At 52.4% G+C, this 26,116-nt stretch overlaps 1 protein-coding gene across 2 annotated transcripts; it reads right to left on the reverse strand.

Annotated features, from left to right (window-relative positions):
- Window positions 1-1,737: 1,737 nt before the first annotated feature.
- Window positions 1,738-26,116, reverse strand: LOC308505836 (MAL-like protein). 2 transcript variants are annotated; one of them, XM_081068580.1, is made up of 4 exons: window positions 25,854-26,116; window positions 8,331-8,498; window positions 5,923-6,045; window positions 1,738-4,004 (listed from the first exon to the last, which is right to left on the reverse strand). In XM_081068580.1, the coding sequence occupies exons 1-4, from the start codon at window positions 25,959-25,961 to the stop codon at window positions 3,942-3,944; spliced, it is 462 nt and encodes a 153-aa protein (XP_080924706.1). In that variant the 5' UTR covers window positions 25,962-26,116; the 3' UTR covers window positions 1,738-3,941. The 2 variants fall into 2 exon arrangements, with proteins under 2 accessions (XP_080924706.1, XP_080924707.1); XM_081068581.1 differs by having other exon boundaries at window positions 2,568-4,004; window positions 5,923-6,116; window positions 25,854-25,982.

Here is a 26,116-nt window from a genome sequence, read left to right on the forward strand (position 1 = left end):
GAGGGGACTGGGTCCTGGTGATGGCAGGCTGGGCCCCTCCTTGTAGATGAGAGTTGAAGGTGGGAGGTGCTAGACTGCCACGTGGAGTTCAGGAAGTAGAGGGATGGGCAGAGAACACCGCTGGCTCCCAGGACGTCAGACTGCAGATTGGAGGTAAGGACAGGGAGGGCAAGAGCCAGCTGAACCAGCAGAACTGCCAGCCCGCTGTGGCCTATGCGCGTCCCCATCCTGGTCCACAGGGCAGACAGAGCAGTGGGAGCTGAGGTTGGCGGCACCAGGCCGGAGGGTGGGGATGGGCAAAGATGATAGAAACATCCAAGAGCCGGCTCCCCGACCTGGAAACTCATGGTCCAGTGGGGGAGACCCTGCAGACACACGCAGGTGCAGGGCCACCCAGGAGGCAGCGATTAACTGCAGGGCTGGGGAAGGCCATTCAGGGAAGACCCCCAAAGACAAACAAGAGTTGCCATGTTGACAGGGTCAGTGTTTCGTGTGCCCAGGAAGAAGAGATGGAATGTCCACCACACGCGCACAGCTCCGGTCTTAGTCTGTCCCTGGAACTCCATCTAAGACAGCCAGTCTTGTCTGACCCCTTCCTCAGGAATGCTAAAGCTTTCCCAGACCCCTTCCCTTCCTTCGTGCCCCCAGTGGATCTCTGCTTCCTTCTTGGTGGCCAGAACTGAGCCCTGGACAACAGCAGGACGGCGGGAGGCCAGAAACGGGTGTCAGGGCCCCTGACTGCCACATACCTTAATCTATCGACCTGGAGCTAATAAGAAAGGAGGGAGAGCATGATGCACTGCTGGGTGGCCTTCCTGGGGTGGTATTCTGTGTGTTTTCATAAACGGGGCTATGTGTTTCTGTTTCCTATGCTTCGAAAACACCTCCTTATGGCTAAAGGTCAAGACAAGGAAGAACAGGGGGGGAGAGCCCTGGCGGCGACGGTGAAGGTCTTGGCCTATGACCTGGGCACGCAGCGTCTAGATGTGGAATTTGAGGGTTTCCTTCGATGACACATTGCTGAGGCTGGCACAGGAGCTGGGCCTGCAGGGAGGACTGGGGAGCGGGCGGAGCTCTGAGGGGCTGTGGCACACATGTGGAGCTGTCCCCGCTACTCAGACCCCCTGGGACGTGCAGCCACTGGCCCTGGGACAGGGCTGGGAGGTCGGTAGAAAGCGGCCAGAAACCAGTGTGCTGCCTGGATGCCCCTGGAGGGTACATCGCAATAAAGAGGCGTCCAGGTGGGGCCTTGAGTCTCCCCAGGTGCTCTGTCACCAAGTCCAAAACTCCTCTGAAAAAACACTAGGCCTCCGCACAGGGTGGTGCAGCGCCACCGTGGGAATGTAGCACTTCCCCCATGTGCCCTGCTGACAAGTGATGAACCAACTGCTGTATACTGAGCAGGCTCGGATACGTGAAGCCTTGGGGACGGTGACAGAGGTACAGGTGTGCAGGAGCAAGGTCCTCAAAGGACCAGCTCCTACCGTGGGAGAAGCTAGCCCTGAAGATTCTGGGGGGAAATCAGCGGATGGGCACAACTTCCTCACCCCCAGCACGCTGGTAAGAGCCTGCATATGGTTCTCCAAGGTCAGCGTCCAGCTTTCACTGAGACCGGCTCCACTTCAAATTCCCAACACGAAGCCAGTGACAGATTCAGGGGTCGGGAGGGGGACTAACACCCTGTCACTCAGGGCTGTTCCGGTTCTGCTCCGCCCCAGCCACCAGAGGTATGTTGTCCGGTTGTCAAATGTTAACATTTTATTATTTTTTTCCCCTCGCCTTTAAAGACCTTAACCCAGTTACTGGCCAAGGAAGAATCACTGGCTTTCTGGGACAAAGCCACAAATCCAACCTGCCTTCTACTTGCTCAGCCTGGTGCAGGGTGTGACTGGTGGGACCCTGAGCCCACATGCTTGAGGCTCAGGACATGGCTGTGGGACGTCTTGGTCTGAAGTCACCCGACGCTGACGTGGAGCCAAGAACTTGGGTGCAGAATCCCAGAAGCCCCATGGGGAAGTAGGGTACAGATGAGCTAAAGGAGAAAAGCCAATTAAGCTTGTGCCCCAGCCCACGGAATGTTCTCCTGCTGGTGCCTCGGGGGTCCTGGGAGGGCCCTAGACAGAGAGGAGACCCCCCACCCCAAAGGCGAAGCAGCTGGAAGGTGGTGGTGAGCTGGGAACAGGTCAGCGGCAGGAAAATGGGGGACGTGGGACTCAGGGCTGGGTCCACAGTGTCTGCAGTAAATGGGGGTCTGCCGGTGGTGGGAGAGAAGGGCAGCACCCCACGAAGAAGAGCAGGGATATGCGGTAAAGGGCTGGCAAGGGGCCCACTCCCTGCCCACCAAAGCCCTTTACCCCCCAGGCCGGGCCGGTGTGCCCCCAGCTTTGCCTCAGCTGGTTCTGGAACTCTCCTTCCTGAGGTGGAAACAGTGCCGCCAGCCTGAGCCCTGGAGACAAATGTGGCCTTCCCACTTGGCTGGCCGGTGGGCTGGGCCTCCACACCTCCACAGGAGGCCATGAAGCGGTGGCAGTTCCAGCTGCTGACATCGAAAGTGAGTGAGTGCAGTTCGCTGTACAAACCCCTTTTATTTGGATGTGGCGACTCAGTAAATATAGACAGTGCTCATCCTAGACAGCGGCCAGACAAGAAGGAGAGATTGATGGTGGCTTTTCGAGAGAGCAGTTAATGACAGTGAAGCCAGTTTTGTCTTTGGTGACTCCTTGTACCCCTTTCCCTCCCCACCCCCCAGGAGCAGAAAGAAGCTGATAGAAACTGTGAGCTCTCCAATCAGAGGAGACAAGTCCCTTTGCGTCCTAACTTATTGCAGGGACAGAAGTGTGCACAGTTACTGGCTGTGCCCTGCCCACAAGGACAGGGGACCCAGCACAAAGCTGAGGACAGGTCACAGGTCACAGACCCCACATGCACAGCTTCCTCTTAAAACATTTACTTTGAAACCAAGCACCTGATTTTTAGGTTCCTGTGTGTGTGACACCAGCCTTTTCATTGAGAATGGTCAAAAGTCAAATGCCAATGAGGGGACCAGCCCGTGGGAACCCCTCATTACAGGAGGCCCCACCCAGGTGGCAGCATGGGGGACTCGAGGGGAGTGGGCACCCACATGAGAGCATGTCCCGGGACAGAGTCCTTTCCCAGCGTCCTGAGATGTCCCACGTAATGTGACAGGGTGTCATTGCACATGACATTCTGCCTTCTTTCTTAAGACCTTTCCTGAGGGACAAAGAGGCTTCTCGTCCTTCTGGGGTGGAGTGCTGCAGGCCTCATGCTGCATGCTTTCTGAGAGAGCCCCTCCCCGGTGGGAGGTGGGACGGTGGGTTATAGCATAAGACCCTCTCCGGGTCTTATGCTATAACAATTTGTAGAGTCACTCACTTATTTTCCCACAAATCTACCCCCCAAATTGATTTTACACAGAATTTCCTTGGATCCCAAAGCTGGGGAGGAAAGGGAAGGGGATGGGGGATGGGGTGGCCATGTGGCCGCTCCCCACTGCAAAGCAGAGCAGAAACACGGGGCAGGGGAAAGTCCGTGCATCTAGGCAAAGACGTGGCAGCAGTGACAGCACCGTTTTGGTTTTAAGAAAGTAAGACTGATCATTCCCGTGCTCCTGCTCTGGGGACCATCCTTCGCAGAGTTCCCAGCCAGGCGTGATGGGGTGGCCCAGTGAGGGCTTTAGAGATTAGTATGTGGAAGAGCGAGGTTGGCGGTCAGTCCAAGAGTCAGTTACTTTCCCAGGCAAAAGACAATAACAGCTTTTCCATATTCGTCTTGATGATCGAAAATGCCCAAATGGACATGCAGAGTCTGATTCCGTCACTCAGTCTGAAAAGACTGTCTGTTAGTCTCACCAACATTTTGTTGATGTGTTTCTCATCCAGTGACCAGGCTTTCCAAGCATCTCGCAGGGGCAGGCCCGGCTCCTAGTGGTAATAGATGCTGAAGGCGTGGAGGACATAGAGCAGAGTGGTGATGAAGGCAAAGAACTGCAAGGAGACAGAGTGACAGTGTTAGACACGACGGGGGCCAGCCCTGCCACCCTCCACGGGGTCCTCAGCCTTGGCTCTGACCCCGCTGTGTCCCCTGTGTGCCCTGTGTGCCCACGCCACCAGCTACCTGCCCCATCCTCTTTGAAACTCTCCACCCCGGCGTCCTGAGGCCACACACTGTGTCCTGCTCAAGTCTCATCTATGCCTGTGTGCTTCTCCACCTGCTGTAAAACGGCTTGTAAAGAGGCTCATCTCCCTCCCTGCCATGGGTCCTCTCTCTCATGCTATTCTTGTCCTAGGCATCTGCTCCTGCCACCTTCTGTCATCACCGGTGCCCGAAGACTCCCACAGTTTCACTCACCTGTGACCCTGACTCCTCCCTCCCCCATCCTGCCACGGCCAAATCCAAGGTCTACTGGCTAGTACGCCCACCTCTCTGTTGTCTCAGTGCCACCATCCCTCACCAGGACTTCTCATGGCCTCAACTTATGCACTTCTGCCCACTCTGCTCCTCTAAACTGCCCGAGAGAAAAGAGTGGCCTTGTCTAACCAACATGTGGCGGAAACTGTGTGACGACCCCGCCTCTCAGGATAGAGGCCCTCACCCTTAACATGTTTTCTAGGCCTTCCCTTTGTCCTGCTGTCCACTCACACTCTGTTCTCGCTGGTTCCTTCGTTCATTCATTCATTCATTCATTCACCCATCAAACAAATATCTTTTAAGCACCTGTTATACATCAAAAATGATAGTAGCTATGACAGTGAAAGTTTGAGAACTCCTGTCCTCCTGGAGCTTACATTTAGTGGCAGAAGCAGAAAGCAACCAGCAGAAACCAGCAGAGTGGTAGTGAGAGGCAGACACGTGCCCAGGAGAAATTCAAGCAAGAAAGGGGGTCCTGGGGGAGGGGCGCAGGGAAGGCCTCACTGAGAAGGTGACCTGAGAAAGAACAGAAGGAGGTGAGGGACTGCCTCCTGGAGTGAGGGTGTCCTTGCCAAGGCCCCAAGGCCAGAGGATGTGTCGTGTGTTGAGGGGGCAGCAAGGAGGCCAGTATGGCCAGAGCAGCAGACCAAGAATGAGCAGCGGGGGTGCTGGGCCAGGCCACTGAGGCCCGGAGCCGCAGCTGGAGGGGAGAATGGAAAGACGCTAAAGCAGCTTGACGAGAAAGGAAAGAAGACAGGCTGCCGTCTACCCTAGTGGGTCACAGCGTTTGCCTGGCACCCCATTCTTATGCTGGGACAGCACCCCACGCTGCACCCCTGTGGGAGCCCCCAGACAACATAGGACTCAGACTCAGTCTGCGTGTTCCAGTCCCACCGTGGAAGGTTTCAAGGTCCGGTAAAGGAAGAAGGTGGACCACACCGGAGGAGGCCTCTGCCGGCGGTGCGCCGCCGCCACCTGAGGGCGCTATTGCACAAATGGAGGCGAGAGGCCTTGGCGCCCAGACCAGCAGGCAGGCAGCTGGGGCCTGGAGGCTGCGCCCCTGCGCCGAAGGTCCGGAGGTCCGGCTTGTCCCACCATTTGGCTGGGCCACTTTGACGGGTCCCATTAGCTGACGTGTTCCCCCTGTGGACTCTGTCACTGAAGTGAGAGGGCACCTGGACAAGTCAGCCATGCTGAGGAATCTGGGCTCCATTCCACCAGCAGTGGGAGGCATCAAAGGTTCTTCATGGGACAGAGGGGTATTCCAATTGTGTTTTGGAAAAATAAATCTGAGGGTAGTGAAGTGGATGTCAGAGGGCTGAGGGGGGAAAACAGAAGAGAGGTGATACCTGAACCTGAGCCCGGGACACACATGCACGTGCACACCCACATGCACACACCCCTCCTCTGTCCCCCTGGCTCGTCAGCCCCGGGGCCCAGGGCTTCCCACCAGCCCTCCGTCCCTGGGGCTCCGGGCTCTGGTGCAGCACCCACCGAAGCTGCGGTGTTTATGAAGTAGTTCTTCAGGTCCTCGGTCTCAGAGACGATGGTGGCATGCGCCTGCAAGACGGCTGCACTAGTGTACAGGATGCCGGTGGTTCCGTGGTACAGGCTATCCTGGAAGGGCAGAGCACAGGCCATGTCACATGGTCACCTACGCGCGGGCGTGCTTTCCTTTGACTACGCAGCTGGGAAGAGTGAGAAAAAGGGGTGACCCGCTCTCCAGTTCCTGCTTTTTTTTGCAGTGTTTCTCATGAAATATCTATGTAGTGAACATAGTGGGTTAATAAACAGCAATAATGGTATCAACATTAGCCAGCACTGACTGAGAACTTACTCCGTGCCAAGCTGTTCTCTCACCTATCCCATTCAACCCTATCAGCTATGAAGTAGGTCCTGTTCATCATTAGTGCCATTATGAAGAAATGGAAACAAGGTCAAGGTCACTGAACAAATGGCTGAGACAGGATTTGAATCCAGGCCACATTAACTCCAAGCCTACGCTCTTAACCATAAGCGCTATGAAGACCTCCTGTGTTCTGGGCACCGTCCTAACAACATACACATGTTGCCTCATTTCATTTTCACAGAGAATTTCCTGAGGTGGCTCTGTTGTTATCTCCATTTACAGAGGAGGAAACTGAGGCTCGGCTCACACACGGTAGACTTGGCAGAGTCCACTAACCTGATTTCAGATTTCAATTTTGGAACCTCTGTGTGAAACTCCCAGCAGTGTCCTTCAGCTCAACAAGAATGTCATGCAGCCATTAGAAATGGTTATCAATTCTGGAAGGAATGCCACCAGAGGCAAATCATAGGCATTTTGCAAGCCTGAATAGAATATTCAGTTCAGGAAAATTCATTGGTAGATGAAAGAAAGCATTAGAGAAAAAGTTAATGGGGTAGGGCTGTCACAGTCCCTGAGAGAGGGACTGCCAGTCAGCGTGTGTGATGTGACTTGAAGCCACTTACGAAGCATTCCTGCCAGAAAGGGTTAACCATCTTCAATAACCAGTAGTGCTAACTTGCAGCTTACAGAGAGTTTGGGGCTCAAGGAAGGAGTCAAGTCACACCAGGAAGAAACAAGCAGGCAAACCCCAAATGGGGGACCTACTACAGGACTGCTGATCTGGCTTCCACTGGCAAAGGAAGCTGTTCTAGACTAAAGGTACCCAGGAAGCTCACTGCCAAGTGTGATGCGTGGCCCTGGTGAGGATCCTGATTGAAACGGGCCAACACATTGGAGTGGGACCTGGGTCTCAGATGACACCAAGGGATTAACTTTATATATGTGTGAAAACGTAAGACGCATGCATGTGTTTGGGAGGCATATTGAAGTGTGTACAATGCACCGACACGATGCATGGAGATTGCTTAACATTCTTCAGGGGAAAAAACAAAGAGTAGAAAGCAAGTGTGGTAAAATCTCCATAACGCTGAGTTCTGGGACACTGTTACACAAGGGTCCGTAACATAATCCTCACTACGTCCGTGTGTGTTTTAAATTGTTCAACATGGAAAAATCTTAAACGGTTATCAAGATGATGTGACAACATGAAAAATAATTAGTGATGTAATATTAAATGAAAGAACTGACACACCAAATTATTGATTCACTGTGATTAGAACATACATACATTGCACGTAAAATTAGTGAAGAATACTGAAGAATGAGCCTAGTGACTGTGAGAGGCCCTTGAGACTGGGGTGATTTTTGTCCTGCCAGCATTTCCTTCAGTGTTGCTCCAACATTTTTACCACAAATAAAATTGGGGGGAAATGTATCGAGATGTGCTTGATACGGGAGTATAGCTGACCCCTGAACAATATGGTTTGAATTAGGCGGGGCCACTAACACGTGATTTTTTTTCAACAAATGCATACAGTACTGTAAATGTATTTTCTCTTCCTTATGATTTTCTTAATAACATTTTCTTTTCTCTAACTTACTCTATTGTAAGAATGCAATATATAATACATATAACACAAAAAATATGTGTTAATTGACTGTATAGTATTGGTAAGGCTTCTGGTTAACACTTGGATACTAGTAGTTAAGTTTTGGGGAGAGTCAAAGTTATACATGGATTTTTGACTGTGTGGGGAGTTGGTGCCCTTAGGCCCCACGTTGTTCAAGGGTCAGCTGGACACAGAACGTGTATATTCCTAATAAGGGAGCCATCGGAGATTTATACATTGAGAGATTAACTCTGGCAGAGCAACACTTTCATTGTGGTTTAACAGAAAACTCATGAACACAAGAAGTCTTGGTTCTGTGGGGGCCTAGCCCAGAAAAGGTTTCTGGTTCTCCCTCCCCACCCAGAAGGCCCACTGTCCCCACAGCACCCAGGACACCAGTCTGGCAGGAGCCTGTGGGCCTGGGTCCCCTTGCTGGTTCTTACCAGAACTTTCCAGAACTCGTATCTCTTATAAAATCCAAACAAGTAAGACAGCAGGAACATCAGAGAGAAGAAGAACGAGGTCAGCGAGACGTACATCACCCATCCTTGAAGCAACGGGTTTGCCACTTGGGTGGAAGCCACCAGGATCCAGACCCAGAACCCAAACACCTGTAAGACAAAACCGTAGAAGGAGGGGATTCGTTTGCTAGTAGAGGGTGTGCTTCCCTTTAAGAGTCTCTTCTCTCCTCAGCTTTGGTTAAAAGCTGTTATGGTGAATGTAGGTGGGGCAGAAGGCTGGCCCGGAGTCACAGCAACTTTTGTTGGAAAATTCAAGGGGTTAACACACAGGTTGCCAATGGAAGGACTTGGCTAAATTTGGCATGTGGATGTGTCTTCTTGGCCCAAATGGTGTTGGCATATACAGTTTTTTAAACGTTTTTGAATAAGTTGCCAACAATTTAAAACAATATTTCACATGAGAAATCCATATTTCAGACATTTCTTGGGAAATCCATAGTTCTGGCCACAGTGAACCCATTTCCCAGGCCAGAGTAGGCTGAAGTGAGCCGTGACATAGACAATGTCCTCTGTGAAAAGGACCTGGCATCCTCAGTGGACCACATCACCTGCCCTGCTGCCCCATGCCATTGGGTGGCGCGCTCCCTGTTGTTCACATTCACTGTGGACCAGCACTGTTCTGCTCCTGGATCCCCTCAGCCCTGGCAGTGCCTTCCTGGCCCTGTGGGTACTTTGTTTGGAGCCCCCAGATTATCACGTCTGACACCCTCAGGTCCATTACCAGTGAAATCACCTCCCAACTCTGTCCGGCCCTTTATCAGCCCCTCGGTGGAGAAAGCAACCTTTCCCCTGTCTTCTGCTTTGGGGCTGGGCTTTGTACCCCTGTTGGAGAGCCCCAGGGAGGAACTAAATGTCCACTGGACACATGTCCAGTTAGAGGCCTGCAGGGAGAGGGACCAACGTGAGCTCCAAGTGGTTCTGCTGTTGCTTTGTCTCCGACTTTCTGAGCAGCTCTCCTTCCCGGGGCCTCCTTAGGAAGTCCTTGTGAGCCTCCTGGGTTCTCCGTCCTTTCACTCCCTTTACGTATGTGCTTGGAAGCACCACAGCTGCTCGATCCCAGGAACCCACCTCCACCCCACTTCTTGCCATGGCTTCAGCCCCACACACCCACCCACTTGCCCACTGCATGTCTCTGCTCTCTGCAGGAGCCAACCCTGACCTTGCATGACCCTAACAATGAGTTCCTCATGATATTTTGCACCCTGGGCACCTCACCTGCCTCACGCCAGTCCTGGCCCTGCCCATCAAGCTCCTCAAATCCAACAGGTCCAAAGGCCTAACTTGATGCCGCTCCCAAATTCCTTCAGGGCTCAGCTTCCTTAGTGCCTTCTGAGAATTGTCCTCCTGAGGGGGAAAGGCTATAGGGCTGGGGACGGATATCTGGAGGGCTCCAGAGACAATGACAATGTTTCATTTCATGCAGGGTACAGTGGGGGCATAGGAGTCTATCTTCTATGAAGTAGGAAGATAAGTTTGCAAAAAGAAGAAGAACTTGTTGGGTTATGAGACCACTGGAGTTTGGGGATGATAGAGGTGGGTTTGCGGCTTCGAGAAATCAGACTACCAGAGTTTTGAACTTTCTATAAAGTCACTATAATCAAGAGAGTTATCATCAGTGCAGGCGATTCACAGTTCTCAGGAGACAGCTCACCCCATGCCTAGTGCTGGTGCCGTTCCACATACGTTTTAAAATCAGCTGCCAACATCTGTCTGCTGCGATTTGGACTGTGTTAAATCTGGAGATCAATTTGGAAATAACTGACATCTTTTCTTTGTTGAGCCTTCCATGGACATGGTATGCCTCTCCAATTGTTGACATGCCCTTTGACTTTTCCTATCAATGTTTTGTAGTTTAAGGCACTATAGATGCTGTACACGTTTTTCTACATTTACACCTAAGTATTTGATTTTGGGGGTGCTATTGTAAATAATATTGCTTTTTAATAATTTTTTACTTTTCCAATTGTTCATTGCTAGTGGATAGAAACAGGATTGATGTTATGTGTCAACAGTGTATCCTGCAACTTGCTAAACTCACTTATTAGTTCAAGGAGGTATTTTTGGTGGTTGGTTGGTATAGTTCTTGAAATTTTCTATGTATCTCATTAGATTTTAATTTTTGTGATTTCTAATGAGATTAAGCTTATTTTTGTATATTTCCTCTTCTGTGAACTTTTTTATTCGTTCCAAATTCCTTATGGCTTTGTCATTTTCTTATTGATTCATAGGAATTCTTTCTAATGGTGTGGATCTCATTATATATATTACAACTGTATTCTGCAAGCACACCACACACATTTTATCATGCCTTTTGATGAACTGAGTTCTTAATTTTAATGTAATTAAATATGTCAATCTTTTCCTTTATAGTCTATGCTTTTTGGATCAAGTTTAAGAAATCCTTCCCTACCTTAAGTCAGAAGACTCTTCTTGCACCTCAGATATTTCTTTGATGTTACTTTCTTTCTTCATGAAATACAACCGTTAGTTGTTTCTTTAGGAAGCTCAGTTGGTAGTAATCAGTTGGAATTATCAGACAATGTCATTTCCCCCCAACACTCATTTGCTCTCAGCACTTGTTTTCCCACTGTGTTCTGCCTCTTTTTACATCATTCCACTGTCACTGCTGAGAGCCTGGCTGTCAGATGAGCTGCTGCCCCTTTGTTGGACTCTGCCTTAGGTGTCTGGCTGCTTTTAGATTCTTCTCTCTGTTTGTGCAATGCTGATACAATGTGTTGAGGTGTTGGTATATTTTTATTAATTTTGCTTGATATTCATTTTATGTTCAATATCTGCTGATTCCATTATCTTGGTCTTGGTAGTCAGATTCTGTAGTTTGTGGTTCCTGTTCACATGATCCCCCCTATGAGTGGACTTCAGTTGTGAGCACATGACTCTGAATGATGCTACTAGAGGCCCTCTGTACTAAAGCACCCCGCTTACAAAGTCCTGCGCTGCACTTTCGGGTTCTGCTTTTCATAACATACCCCTGGCTTTCTGAAATATGCTATCATCTTACAAATAAACAATCCATAGACATAGCTATGCTGCCCATCCCTTATGAGGCTTCACTGCTATCGTCCAGGACAGAAAATGTACTTTTGAATTTATGGAGAATTCATGGGCTCTTAAAGAGAGAAAGGGAGCAGGTGAGAAGCCAGAAAAGAACAGGAAGTTGACCACAAGGCAAAGGCTTGTATGGGCTGGGCAATGCTCTGGAAGTCTGGCATCTGTTGAAGTACCAGCTGTGGCAGACCTTAACAATCAGCCTCCAGGTAGATTTGGGAAGTGGCAGGCTGGGTGGAGGGAGCGTGGAGAGGCGGGGGCTGCTGTCGCCTCTGAACTGGGCCCTTCAACTTGATCCCAGGGACAGGACAGCTGATGCTGCAGGAAGTGCCAGGGCTCAGCCTTAGGGCACCTGCCCAGTGTCCTCGCCATGCGCCGTGGGAAGTGCATACAACTACTGTCACACAGCCAACACCCAAACGATGCTGGCTATTAGTGGGGTGGCAGTCAGGACTGAGTGACTGTACTGGAACTTGTACAATGGTAGACTCACGTTAGACTCTGAGGGCAGAGGGCAGTCTATGCCCTTCTGCTGTACTCCTGTTCCAGCACGGGGCCTGGAACAAAGTAGGTGGGGATGGGGCCTGCGAACATTCTGTTGAATGAATGGAGATAACAGCCCCTCACATTCCCCAGGTACTTTACAGTTTATAAAATGCACTCTCTCAGATGGCCTCATTTAGTCTGAACAGCAATTCTATCTCCCTTGGGCTTTCTAAGACCAGCGAGCAGCACTTGATACATGCCTCCACTTTTTGCCAGTTAGCCTGTGCCAGGTCCAGGGGAACAAGGGTACCTCAGCCCCACCATGCCTATCGGTGCCTTTCCCCTCTTACCATCAGAGACTGCCCTGGCCAGACACTACCACATACACATTACGTGCACGTCTGCACTTAATTCTGACCACAGTCTGTGAGGTGGAGCGTGCTGGAGGGGACTGAGGCCCGAGGTGGCACAGGGCACAGGATGGGACCTGAGGGTCTCTCCACACAATCATGCTTCACACCTGAGGGCAGGGGCCTCTGAGCATTTGGGAATCCACTCAGATTGCACAGGAGTCTTCTGAACTGGCTTCAGTTTTACACAATCAATGTGACACAGAGGGATGCTATTTACTTTTATTTCCACTCTCTCCACTTTCTGAGCAGTGGAAGGGACCAGAACCAAGGACAAATCCCAATGAATGAAGCCCTGTCGAGTGTGTTATCTTGTGTCAAGCAATCTGGGTTGGTTCTTTTTTCCCCCCTTTTTCTTCCTCCCCCTTCCCACTCCGGTTTAAGCCGGTGTCTTCTCACTCTAGTTGTGTAGGACACAGCTCCCTGGCCCATGTTGGTATTATGAGCCTTGTGCTCCACCCGGCTGAAGCAGTCGGTCGCCAGTCATTGATTGTCTGTCGGCAGCTCTCGCCAGCTGCCGGCCATTCACGCTGGCTGCCGGCCGCTCCTGGCAGCACACAGTAGCCCACGGCAACCTCCGGCTGCTCACAGCAGCCCAGCTCCAGGGAGAGCCGTTGTTCACAATCTTAGCTGTAGAGGGCGCAGCTCACTGGCCCATGCCAGTGAATCGAACTGGTGACTTCCATGTTAGGAGCATGGAGATCCAATCACCTGAGCCCCACCGGGCTGACCCAGGGTTGCTTCTTTATAGGCAAAGCAACTTCGAGCGTTTCTTTCCTTTTTTTTTTTTTTTAAATAGAATCTCAAATTGAGTTTTCCAGATTTTCTTGGCAGCCTCCACGGCTCTCGTCTTTTAAGCCCTATTTTGTATTTCCCAAGAGAAGGACCTATTTTTAGATATTTGGGGCTGATCCTTGAAGTAGAAGAATACTGTGTTGTACCTGGGTGTTGCAATCACGTGACATCAATGTGTCACTGTTTCAGTGACTCTATCGCCTTACCATCCTTGGGTTGTATTTATGTTTTCAAGTTTGAGCAGTCTGTTCTCATGAACAAACACAGACTGCATTTCCCAAAAGCTGGGCTGGCACTTGAAAGCATCTTGAAGGTAGGATGGAGGTGAACAAGAAGTCTGGTCACTCGTTCTCATCTAGAGCATGGAGAACAGCCCCCTCACGTTTAGGAAGCTGGTTGCAAAACCCACCTATTAGAACTGAAATAACAGCCCCCCAATGGGAGTCAGGGGAGAAATGCTGATTCCGGGGCTGGGGGCAGTGGGGCCTGGGCAGCTCATCACACAGATAGTGAAAACTCTTTCAAGAGCTCCTGGGTTAGGTCAAAGGATTCAGAAGGCCCATGCCAACAAAAGATGGGACAATTTGAGCATCAAATAAGTATAACAGCCACAATGGATTGGAATAACCAACTAAGTGGAAACTCATGACTTGAAAATGATACTTTTTAAAAAGTTCACTTTGGTCACTTTTGGGGTATTTATATTTTGGAGGCAGCAGTGCTCATCACTATACCATCAATCCTTATTGTTTTGGGAAAAAAAATGCTTAATAATGGAAAAGAATCAGCCAAAAGTATGGCGCAGGAGTAAGGAGACTTTCCCTCAGGGCAGCACATGGACTCCTGTTCCTTCTGGAATATTGGGGACTTTGAGACAGGCCCCAGGCCTGATTGGGCTGGTGAGAGAGGCTGCGTTGTTAAAAGTTCCCCAGATGCTGTAGCCAGGACGAGGACCTCAGACCCCATGTCCTCGCTCCCACTCCCGCTCCTGCCAGAGAAGAGGAAGCACTGGTCCTCCTGGGTTCGAATCCCAGCATTGCCTTCTGGGCAGGTGACATCACTCATCTGTTCCTCTATGTCCCTGTCCATCTGATAGAGGTGGCATCGCACTGACCCGTCTCAGTTGCTTCTTGTGCAAATGGTTAGCATTGTGTAGCCATTGCTGGCCATGGTGGCCATAACCACTTGGAATGGCAGAGAAGATAGGGTCTCTCCCTGAGAAAGACCCAGATGAGGAAACGTCTATGGCTGGTCTTCCTGAGGGATGGGAAGTTCCCTCTGGGGAAGCTGGGGGACCAATCAGCAGGGTGAGTAGGACACACCCTTCTGTGGAGTTGATGAAAGCTTTGGTCGCCTAGAAAAATATATCTATGTACATGCACAATGTTTGTCCACAAATCTAGGGGCTCCCAATCCCTCCCCTCAAGCCCACTTGCAGCTCCCAGGTTGAAGTCCATTGCCATCTCCTGGGAAAATAATGGTGCTACCAACTGCGCTATTATTTTGAGACTATCAATCAAAATATTAAATGCACATACTGTTCAACTCAGTAATTGCACTTTTGGGAATTTGTCCTACAAATAATGCACGTGAGCAAAACGACAAATGCACAGGGTTGTTACTGCAGCCTTGCAGTAACAAAGCTAGGAATCCTGCTCCATGTTTGCCCAGCAGGGACCACTGAAAGCCATGAGGTCCACACAGTGGGACAATCAGCAGCTTTCCAAGAGAACAAAATGGTACAAAGTCTAAGAATTGAAGAAGGCACAGACCAGTGAGCCCAGTGCGCTATTATTTGTGTAGAAAAAGGAGCAAATGTGTGTGTGTGTGTGTGTGTGTGTGTGTGTGTGTGTACGCACCTACCTTGTTGTAGGTGCACAGAATGTATCTGAATGAGACTCAGTCAATCAATCAGCACCCTAACCTGCGGGAAGAATTGCTTGGCTCGATGACATGTTTTTAAACTAACCCAAAACAACCAACATGTAAGTTTAAAAAGAAAGAAGAAAGATGCTGCGCTGGACGATGGAGACTCACAAAATAACTGAATGGGAGAGACAGGCGAGGACCACCTGTGCTTGGGGGGATGGACCCATCCAGCTGATGGAGCAGCTAGGAGCTGAGAGGCCTCAGATGGGCAGGGGCAGGTGAGGGGCTGGGGCAGGTGAGGGGCTGGGGCAGGTGAGGGGCTGGGGCAGGTGAGGGACTGGGGCAGGTGAGGGGCTGGGGCAGGTGAGGGGCTGGGGCAGGTGAGGGACTAGGTCAGGTGAGTGGTAGATGAGGGGTTGAGGCAGGTGAGGGGCTGGGGCAGGTGAGGGGTTGGGGCAGGTGACGGGTTGGGGCAGGTGAGGGGCTGGGGCAGGTGAGTGGCTGGGGCAGGCAGGGGCTGGGGCAGGCAGGGGCTGGGGCAGGTGAGGAGCTGGGGCTGAGGCAGGTGAGGGGCAGGTGAGGAGCTGGGGCAGGTGAGGAGCTGGGGCAGGTGAGGGGCTGGGGCAGGTGAGGGGCTGGGGCAGGTGAGGGACTGGGGCAGGTGAGGGGCTGGGGCAGGTGAGGGGCTGGGGCAGGTGAGGGACTAGGTCAGGTGAGTGGTAGATGAGGGGTTGAGGCAGGTGAGGGGTGGGGCAGGTGAGGGGTTGGGGCAGGTGAGGGGCTGGGGCAGGCAGGGGCTGGGGCAGGTGAGGAGCTGGGGCTGAGGCAGGTGAGGGGCAGGTGAGAGGTAGGGGCTGGGCTGCCACATAAGAGTGAACTTCACACACCACCGGGTTATGAAAACAGACACTGCCTGAGCGATGAACCTGTGTGACAGGCAAAGGCGGAGCCCAAAAATGCCAGCTCTCAGGTCTGCAGGGCAGGACTCGGCTGAGGTTGGGAGGTGGGCTTGGGTGGGGCTGGCCAGGAACAGAGACACCTGACACCTGTAGCAGGTTTTTCTGCATAGCTGGCGGTATTTCAGCATGGCGGGTCTCACCCACCACCAACACTGCATTCCTCTTCTTACCACTTGTCTTAATTTCCCTGACAGCTTCACCTCTGTCCCCTCCACACACGCTGAGCACAGGTTATACCACGTAGCCTCAGAGACATCTGGCTGGGAGGAAAAGGCCCAAGTCAAGCCTGGGAGCCAGGTGCTCTGGGCAGCCCTCCTCTGCGGCAGGCCTCCCTGTGGCAGCTTGGAGACCACTGCGTCTGGGGGCCAGCAGCCTTGGATAGCTTTCTGGGCATCGTTACCTCCTAAACAGACCAGTTCTGAGAGGCCAAGTGACTTCCTCAGTTACCCGTGGGGGGCATGGCAGGCCTGCATGGGAATTTAGGGCGCCAGGCAACCAGCATTATATGCAAGTTCTGTGCTCTGTAATCCAACCTAGGACACCTCTAAGTACCCAGTCACCCGTCCTGACTTACAGAGTGAAAATATCACTCTGTGGCTTTAAGGCTTGCAGGAAATGGCTGGCCTGGTCTCCTGCTCCTCAGTGAGGGCCCTTGTCTCATCCGGTCCACTCCAGGAACAACAGTGCTGGCCAGACCGATCTTGGCTGACCAGGTCATATAAGGAGCCCTTGGTGTCCTCAGGAGCAATCAGGACAGGCTGGCCGCCAGCCAGGGAAATCAGGGCCCACCTCGGGTGTGCTTGGCTGGCAGGAGGGGCAGGATACCACAGCGGCAGGACGGTGAGTCACCTCCAGGTCTCCTCCACTGTTTCCTCCCCAGGACCGCACCCACCCATTCAGACCCAGCTTTCTCCTGACTAAACAGTACAGATTTACAGTGTAACATAAAATAGAATAATCAAAACATTCCGATCCATCCAAAGTCTAAAGGGCTTTTCCTTCTTGTCTTAAAAAACAAAACAACTAAACATTATTGGGGGCAATTATTTTTTGCCTTTTTTTTTTTTTTAACTGTGTACCTTAGAAAAGTTAGAAAGTACTGAAAAGGTGTAAACAAGCAAGCAGGGGCATCTGGTCCCCACAGTGGTCTCTGGACAGCTTCCCCACTTTCCAGGCCTTCCACTCTGGTTTCCCTTCTTTGGCTCTTATATTTATTAACCTTACGTCCCTTCATATGTCCCCAAGAAGTCACCAGATGAGCCCTGGAGTTGGGCTCAGGTAGGTCCCCCCACTTCTTGCTTCTCCCAGGAACCCACAGATATTCTGTGACCAGGGACCATGACCCTGCCCATCGTCATGCATGGAGAATGCAAGGATGTCACCATTCACTCCAGTTCCAGTTAACTGCCTGCTCAGCTCCCCCCATCCCATCCTGTCTATGACCAGGCTTCAGAGACCAGACCGATGTCACCTCTTCCAGGAAGCCACTCCTAACTACCAAGCCCCTAGCACACACCCCGGGACGTCCTTCATGGTCACTGTCTCTCTTTACTGCCTTATGGTCTTTGTGTCCCCCCTGTGTGGGGCATGGACCCTGACTCAAAGCGGGTGCCTGGTATGAGCTGCTGACCAACTCGAGAAAGGAGGCAGGAGGCAGATTACTGGCCTCTCCACTCACTCTTGCTCAGTCTCACCTTCCTGGGCCCGGTTCCCATGCAGGTGGTGCCATGTGGCACCACTAGGCCAGCGACTGAGGCCCAGCCACACAGGGGCATTTCCGCCAGCAGCCTGGACCAATGAAGACAAACAGCCATTGTTTCATCCCCACTCATCTCCTGCTCCATCAACTCCCTGTCCCCAGGAGCCTCTTCTCTCGGAGGACAGATGGGATCCCCTGAGAGGCTTTCCCACCTCCCCGCAGGCCCCCTCCCCAGCTGCAACCCCTCACAGCTGCACACAGGAAGGTCTATACAAAACTGTGCTGTCAGAGAGGATGGCGTTCAAATGAGCACTCCCCACCCCCAGCCAGCATCACTTGGGTAGGGAGAGGGTCCAGAGGGGCGGGTGGGGGCTGTGAATAGCACATGGGCAGAAAAGCAAAGCTCAGAGATGGGCCAGGGTGACGGGCTGAGCTCAGTGGGCTTCTCTGAAATAGGTTGAAAGCTTCTGGGTCCCACCGCCGTGATACCTGGACCCCTGGGTGAGGAGCCTACTGCGGCCCCACTCTGAGCCCCCCCCCCCCCCCCCCGATGCCTTCCAGGTGCAGCTGGAGGCCAGAGGGTGGGGTCTGGGCCTCGAGTTGCTGTGGAACGTGGGTCCCAGTGGCTCTGTTGCTGCAGGGTCGGGCTCTGTGTGGGCCCCCAGCCTCCATCCACTCTGGCCCAGATAGGCAGCCCTGACCATGTGGTGACAGCTGAGGGACAGGCTGGCTGGCAGATATGGGAGGATGTGAGGGAGCAGTGGTTTGAGATAAGAGGGGTAAAGGCCAGGAAACAGTGTGCGAGGTCCTCGGGCCCTTCCTGCCGCTTGCTGGTCTGGACAGCTCTGGAAAGCTCTCCTGCCCCGCAGACCTGCCGTGCCGGGAAAGTTCTCCAGGTGAAAAGCCCTGTGAAGATGCTAGTGGCAGGTGGGGCATCTCTCATCGGTGAGGCTGCTTACCTCGGGCTCCCCGGGACCAGTGGTCAGAATGTGCTGGGCCCCTCCTCCCACCCTTCAGGAGGGCTGGTTTTCTCCTCCAGGACACCTGCTACTGAAGTGGTATCTTGCTGGGGGTCCTGCCTGCAGCAGGCTGTGACCTGTCTACCTGAGAGGGGCCAGTGGCTCAGGGAAGGTTGCCTGGTTTGGCTGGATGGTCAGAGGAAGAAAAGGACTAGAAGTGCAGACATGAGGGACAGGTGGGTGTGGACGGTGCCAGTGAGTTCCAGGGTCTCTGTGATGCACAGCTCCTGGCTCCAGGTCCCGTCACTGTCACTCCAGCAGCAGTGGCAGTTGGCTTCAATCCCAAGGTCCCTGCGCCCCTCCTCTGGGCTGACCCCTCCCTCACAGCACCTCCTCCTCAAAGGCCTTTTCCCAGCTGGGTAGGGCTTCCTCCTGGGGGCGTCAGTGTCTCCTCTCTGCTCTCCCAGCCTTTCAACATGGTGTGAGCACTCCGTGTGGAGCGCGCTCCGTGTGCAGCACCCGCTGCGCTGTCCTCCTCCCACCCCCTGGGGGGCACGCCCCATGCACCAGTGTCCTTCGCTACATCCATCTGCCCTGGTGGGCTTCAGATGCCATCGGGCAGGGTCACGTCTGCCTTCTCATCTTTGCATCACCGTGCCTGGCCCAGAGCAGGGCTCACGGAACATCTGCCCGAACACATGGCCTTTGTGTGGGGCCGCCTCCCTCTTTTCTCACAGCCTGTTTTCCGTCTGCATCAAGTCCCGGTCCCAGGAAATCCTACTGTCATGGATGCCATACCCCTATGCCTTGAGTAAGCATGCTGGGAGCCTTGGAAGCTGTGGCTGAGCTCCCCAATTCTATTTTGGGGTGCTCTCCACATATTCCCGCATCACTCCTTTCAGAAGGGCCATGCCTGACCTTATCTGTCCAGCTACAGACGTGAACAAAACCATCTCTGAGCCCGGAGCCCCTGCTGTCCTTAGCAAGCACATCAAAACCTTCCCGTTCATGGTTGTCTGCATTCCTTAAGATGTAGCCATAAATATTTTTGTTAGTAATGACGGAATGGTGTGATGACCAAGATAAATATCAACTGGCCCCTGCCATGACTGCATTGTTTGCCCCTTTGTCTTGTCAATCACCAGTACCTGAGTTACACTTTTAAAAAAGTACTGTGATGGGCCTGCGGAGAGTAACCTGTGCAGAGTGCCGGGTCACCTGTCTTCTCCCACCCTTCATCCCTGTAAGGAGATTCCACTCTTAAGAAATTCTGTCATATTCAAGGAGTTGCCTTCTCATTATGGTGACCCCCCTCCCCGGACACTAGCTCCTTATGATCACCTCTTGTTCTTGCCTTCCCCAAGAGCAAAGTCTGGGGCTGGAGCAGCGTCTCAGAAAATACTTGTGGGTTTACAATTGGGATCCGCTGGCAAGAGACCCAGCTTTCTGTGAAGAGGTCCAGATGGCCAAGGGCAATAAAACAGTATGGGCTGACATTTCTAGGGCTGTCCCGTGAGCTGACGCCTCCAGCGAAAGTCCTTTTGGAAACCACAGAGCTGTGTTAGGAGATCTCTACTGTTACTCTCTCCTTTGCTCGGGCTCCCAGTGGGTCAGCAACCTACCCGAGGCCTCACAGCGACTAACTAGGAGAACCGTCCCCACAGAATCTATTTTATGGTAGAGTAAGGACTGGCCCCGTGCAGGGGGAGGCCATAAGGATGCAGGCAGCCTCGGGGGCCAAGAGCCTCTTTCACCAGGCCTGCCCTCCACCAGTCCACATTCCATGTCCTTTTACTTCCCTCCCGTTCTCCCGTCCTGCCGCATGCCTGCCATGGGCATCCCCACGCACTCTGATGGACTCAGTGGTAACCTGTGCATGGCAGGCGAGGCCGGGTAAGGCCTGCAGTGGGGAGGTGGGAGTGAAGGCGGGTAAACTAAGTCAGCCTTCACTGCTCCCCAGAAGCATGGAGAACGGGAAGGGAGCAGAGGACAACAAGGGGACGGTGTTTTCCTTTGGGAAAACCCAATTTCTAAGGCAATGTTGCAAGAACGGGGAAGGAGCCTGTCCTAAGCCTGGCCTGAGATGAGCCCCAGGCCTGCTCTCAGCCCTCACAGTTGACCTGAGACAGCAGGGACCATAGACTTTCACACAGTCTTTTACATGTGAACAGAGAAGCAGCAGTCGTGGGCTGACACTGAGGGGAAGTGCGACATGGGTGACACGCGGGTGTGCGTCCCCAGTAGGAAGGCTCTGATGACAGCTTTGCCTCTGACCACAGTGCCGGCAGGAAAATATCAAACACCAGGGTGTTCCAACCATCTCACCTCTGAACTGGCTGACTCTCTACAAATCGTCTTAGCTGTTTCTCTCATTAGTCAAAAATCTAGTTAGTAAGTTAACTATTAAAAAGGTCAAAAGTTACAAGACTTCCCTGGACTCTCATTCATAAGGACTCCCGCAGTCCTAGCCACCTGGGTCACCACACAGCTCGTGAAACAGCTGACTAGTCAACCACGATGGGAATCACAGTCTTCCCACCCCAGCCCATGTAGCCAAGCAGCTCTGTCTGCTCCAAAGAAAGAGGCGGGGCATGAGTCACCTGGCCCCCAGGCCCCGCCCAGTGCTGGCACCAGCAGGCACCACACTCTCTGAATGAAGCAGAGAGAGAACAAACCATGTCTGCTCTCACTTTAAAATCCATTAATTCAACGGTTTCTCATACCGGGACATTGCATTTTGAAATTACTGTTTTCAAATGAGAAATCTGAATTCCACTGGAAACTGAATAAAATACAAATTTGAATGTTAGGATCTGAAAAGTCTTTTTCTGTTGCTGGTGGAAATGTCAAACACTACAGTCACTCTGGAAAGGGGTTTGTCAGTTTCCCAATAAAAACCACACATGCACTTCTTACACCACCAGGCAACCACGCTTGGGCGTTTTCCCAAAGAAGTGAAAATTATGGCCACACAAAAGCTTACACAGGAACGTTTGTGGCAGCTTTGTTTAGAACAGCTAAAAAACTGTAAGCAACTAAAAGGTTTCTCAATGGCTTGATGGTTACACAAACCACGTATATCCACGCCATGGATTACTACAAAGCAATCAAAAGAAAGAAACTGTTAATACATAAAACATCCATCTTGGGTGAACCTCAGGGCTGAGTGGAAGAAGCCAGTCTAAAAAGGCCACAGGCTGTGTGATTCCATTTATTTATCTCACTTTTTCAAAATAACAAAATTAGAGAGATGGAATTAGTGGTTTCCGGGATTTCAGGAGGGGTGAGGGTGCACCAGGCCGGAGCAGAGTGTGGGGGGGAATCTGTAAAAGGAAAGCAGGAGGGAGGCTTTTGTGGGGACGGAACAGTTCTGTCTTGACCCTGGTGGTGGCTACATGAATCTACACATGTGAGAAAATGGCATATACGTATAGGTGTCCCCTGCTATCCAAAGGTTCCTATGACATGGAGGAAAGCGAGGAAGTGATTACCATTAATTCATATGGAAACTTTTTTGAGCATTCACAGATCCCCAAAGTAACAGTGCCAAATCATACCGGATACAGTAGTTTTAAGCCGAGTGTCACACCCTCTGAGCTCTCTCAGGCCTTTTTGGTTCCCGAGGACCCATCAGACTCAGTGGAGACAAAGCCCAGCTGCTCCCAGACACAGTGAGGGCTCTGAGGCTGGATGCTGAGACGCCCAGTGTGGTTCCCGGAAGGAGCTCGGGCAGCTGCCTCTGCGACAACCACTGCAGAACAGACGTGGGACGCTCTTTGAACTTTTCACCTTTGTTCGTAAAAGGGGAAGTCCTCTTTGGGGTTCTTTCGGTTAATGGAAACGAGTACTGATGTAGGGCTTCCTTAAAGTGAAGTGGTGGAAAGCGAGCTTTGGGTAGGCGGCGGCATGAGCACAGATGCGTCTTGCCCCGCGGGCATCTCGCTTTGATATTGCCCTAGCGCGTGGGCGGGTATAACTACAGGGGGAGCTGGATGCAGGCGACGGAGGCCTCGCTGAACGGCCTTTGCAGCTGCCTAGGATCTGTAAGCATTGTAAAGTCAGAAGTTTAAAAACTTGCATTTTGATGTTAAAGACTCTAAAATAAAGCCAGTTAGGCAAAGACCTGTGAGAGTGGTCTGTGGGGAGCAGAGCAGGTGGGGAACAGATGCCCCTGGAGTCTGTGCTACCCAAGTCTGTCATGGTCCAGAAATGCAAAGAGCCCGAGACAGCAGGGGGGGCATGGGCCTCAGTGGTTCCCCAGGAGCCCTGGTTTAATTCTGCTCTCCCCTTCCCCATGGGAAGGCCCTGGCCACTGGGCCTGCTCTCCAGACTTCACAGTGGGCGCTTAGGAAACAGTGACTGAGGGACGGGTGGCTGCAGGCACTGCCAATGTCCACTCTGGCCCACCCTGCCACGGATGACAGCTGAATCCAGCTTACGGACTTCATTTTCTCTGCCTCATTTTTGCTGGCCTCTGCTCCCGGTTTTAGAATCCACTTTCTGGACTCATGTCCTTAGGATGACATCTGCTCGTCTGTGATACCTTGGGCCCAAAGCCTAGGAATCTGCAGGGACTGCCAGGGCTGGAGCTCTGCAGTCAGTCTGCGTGGGCAGCAGTGGCAGCATACCCAGGGGACAGGGCAGAGAGGGCTTCTACTGGCTGACTCTATACTGTCCTCTCCAGCCCAGCATGTCCTCTGCTCCTGTGGGGTTAGAGTCACCACTCACCTCGATGATGCTGTGATGCTCTCCCCTCCTCCTTCCCCGATGAGAGGCACACACGATTCTATATGCCTTGCGAGGAACGCTTACTGAAGAAAACAGCCAGTGCACAGCAGCGCATACAGAATAACCCAACTAAATATACCCGTGTGTATGGTGGTCTCCCTTTATCTGTGGAGGGGCACAGTCCAAGACCCCAGTGGATGGCTGAAACAGTAGCCGATACCGAACCCCATATATACTGTGTTTTTTCCTATACATATGTACCTATGATGAACTGTAATTTATAAATTAGGTATAGTAAGAGATTAACAACAATAACTAACAACAAAATAGAGCAATTATAACAATCTACTGCGATAAAAGTTATGGGAATGTGGTCTCTCTCTCTCTCTCTCTCTCTCTCTCTCTCTCTTTCTCTCTCTCTCTCTCAGCACACTAGCATGAAATTCTTTTTCCTTCTTCACAATTTCACGGATGGAAGATTTGTTCTAACTGTAGATCTCAGCAACCTCAGCATATAATTTTTCTTTCCTCATTAAATCGAGAACTTACACCTTTTTTACCTCAAGGAAGCACTTTCTGGGTTCTCCTTGGCATATCTGAAGAGCCAGCATCATGACCCTTGCGCTTTGGCCATTGTTGAGGACGATAAGTGTCTCTTGAACACATACACTGGGATACCATGACAGTCAATCTGATAACCGAGATGGCTGCTAAGTGACTAATGAGAGGGTGGTGTATAAGAGATACGCTGGACAAAGGGATGATTCATGTCCAGGGCGGACCAAAGCGAGTCAGAGAGAGAGTTCATTATGCTATTCAGAACGGTGCACAGTGTAAAACTTATTAATTGTTTATTTCTGGAATTTTCCATTTAATATTTTCAGACCATGGTTGACCACGGGTAACAAAGCACAGAAAGCAAAACTGTAGACTGCTGTCTACACATGTCTATAAAGCGCCCATGCACTTCACTCCTCTGGGAACTCCATTTGCAGGAGCCAGCACTGTGGGAGAGGGTGCACGAGATGGCCTCTTGAACCCGGGTGTTCCCTGACCCCTGAAGCCCCAGCCCCCAGGCCCTGCCTCTGGCTGGTCTCTCCTGGACTCCGAGCCTTTCCCTCTCCTGCCCCCCAGCCTGGACGTTCAGCCTGTCCTTTGAGGTTCAAATCCACAGTAGTCTCTGTGACAGGCCTGGACCACTCTCCTACCTGACAGGTCAGGTGGCCTCTCCTTGCTGGTACCACAGCCCCTCATGATCCCGTGCTTGGGGACCGGCTGACCGTGGAGGGGAAGTGCTCGCCAGTCTCTCCAATAGTCAGGGACCTGGGGAGGTAGTGTCGCCCATGGCTTCCATGATGGACATAAAGCATATGATTGACTCAAGCACCGTCCTGGCAATTCACGTGGTGGTTCTGAGGTGAGGGACACACCCAGGTCCCGCACAGAGACCTTGCAAGAGCAACAAGATGTCATCAGCCTGGCAGGATGCCCACACTTGTGTCCCCTGGGGAGCAGCCCTGGCAGAAACCTGCCTCTTGGGTGGGGTTTCAGCTGGAGCCACCCAAGTGCTCAGCCCGCCCTGCCTGGCTCCCTTTCTGGTTGTCATTAATGGGCGCCCTTTAACCAGTTTGCCAAAAGGTCACTCAATTGAACCCAGCCTTCCAGGCAGATGAGAGTGAGAGGGCTGGCCAGGTCCAGCTGAAAGTTGGAACCACTTCCTATCTGTCTGTCTCTGCCTGAGGCAGCACTGCCACTTTCAGAGGTACTAGGAAATGTCGCCCACAAGCTAGATATTTCAGGTGTTGGAAAACAAACTCCTTTGCCCTGATTTGTTCGCCAGACTAGAGTGTCCCCATCAAAGCGGATGGTGACAGTAGCTCAGAGAGAGCTGAGCTCGGTGAGCACTGTCTGTAGATGGGAACACGCCAGCACCTGGCAGGAAGGGGACCAGAATTCAGAGGTGGGTGCCCCAGAGAGTAACCAACGCCGGGCCAGGTTCTCCTGTGCAGCAAGGGCAGCTCGCTCCGCTGTTTTATGGGAGGTTGTCATAAGCTCCCTCGTGTGGGGCACCCGCATAAGTCAAAGTTCAAAGTCAGCTAACGCGACAATTAAGAACTGCAAGACCTCCTCTCGGCAGGAAAGACAACCCCCCCCCCATTCGGAACTTTAGTAAAGCACAAACAAGAAGTCGGAGACAAGAAGCTATATAATTAAAGTCCGTGTCCAACATTATCTTGAGGATTCAGAATATTCTAGAAGCTGGCCCCCGCCTCCTATCAGGCCCACGGTGGGGGAAGGAGGAAACCCACCGGCGCTGCAGGAGCCCGGGGGAGCGCAGTGGGGACTGGGCCGCTTCCCGGGAGGCCCCCTGGCGCGACGGGGACGCCGCAGCCCCGCAGGGCCCTGACCCCTCCCCCGGGGGACGGGAGCGCCGCATCCCCCGTCCGCCCCGCCGTCCGCAGGGGCGCACTCACCAGCTCCGGCAGGAAGAAGGCGTAGGGGATGGTGAGGAACAGCGCGAGCCCCGTGGGCACGTCGGGCGGCGCGTGGGTGGTGGGGGGCGGCGGGTCCCGGGAGGCCATGCTCGCACCCTGCCTGGTGCCGGCTCCGCTGCTCCCTCCCGCTGCCCGTCAAATATCACCTCCTGCCCGACACACCCATCAGACGTCGCCTGGGAGGGACAAGAACGTTCCAGCCGAGCAGGTCCTTCCACTCGCTCTAGCCAGAAATCCTCAGC

The sequence above is a fragment of the Rhinolophus hipposideros genome (assembly GCF_964194185.1).
Source record: "Rhinolophus hipposideros genome assembly, chromosome: 12".
Taxonomy (NCBI): domain Eukaryota; kingdom Metazoa; phylum Chordata; class Mammalia; order Chiroptera; family Rhinolophidae; genus Rhinolophus; species Rhinolophus hipposideros.

What these genes read in the sequence shown, in the direction of transcription:
- LOC308505836 (XM_081068580.1), bottom strand. Translation starts at nt 25,961, where the DNA reads ATGGCCTCCCGGGACCCGCCGCCCCCCACCACCCACGCGCCGCCCGAC. An exon ending in CCTTCTTCCTGCCGGAGCTG is followed by an intron (nt 8,499 to 25,853) that starts GTGAGTGCGCCC and finishes TTTGTCTTACAG; the next exon opens with GTGTTTGGGTTCTGGGTCTG. An exon ending in TCATAAACACCGCAGCTTCG is followed by an intron (nt 4,005 to 5,922) that starts GTGGGTGCTGCA and finishes GTCTCCTTGCAG; the next exon opens with TTCTTTGCCTTCATCACCAC.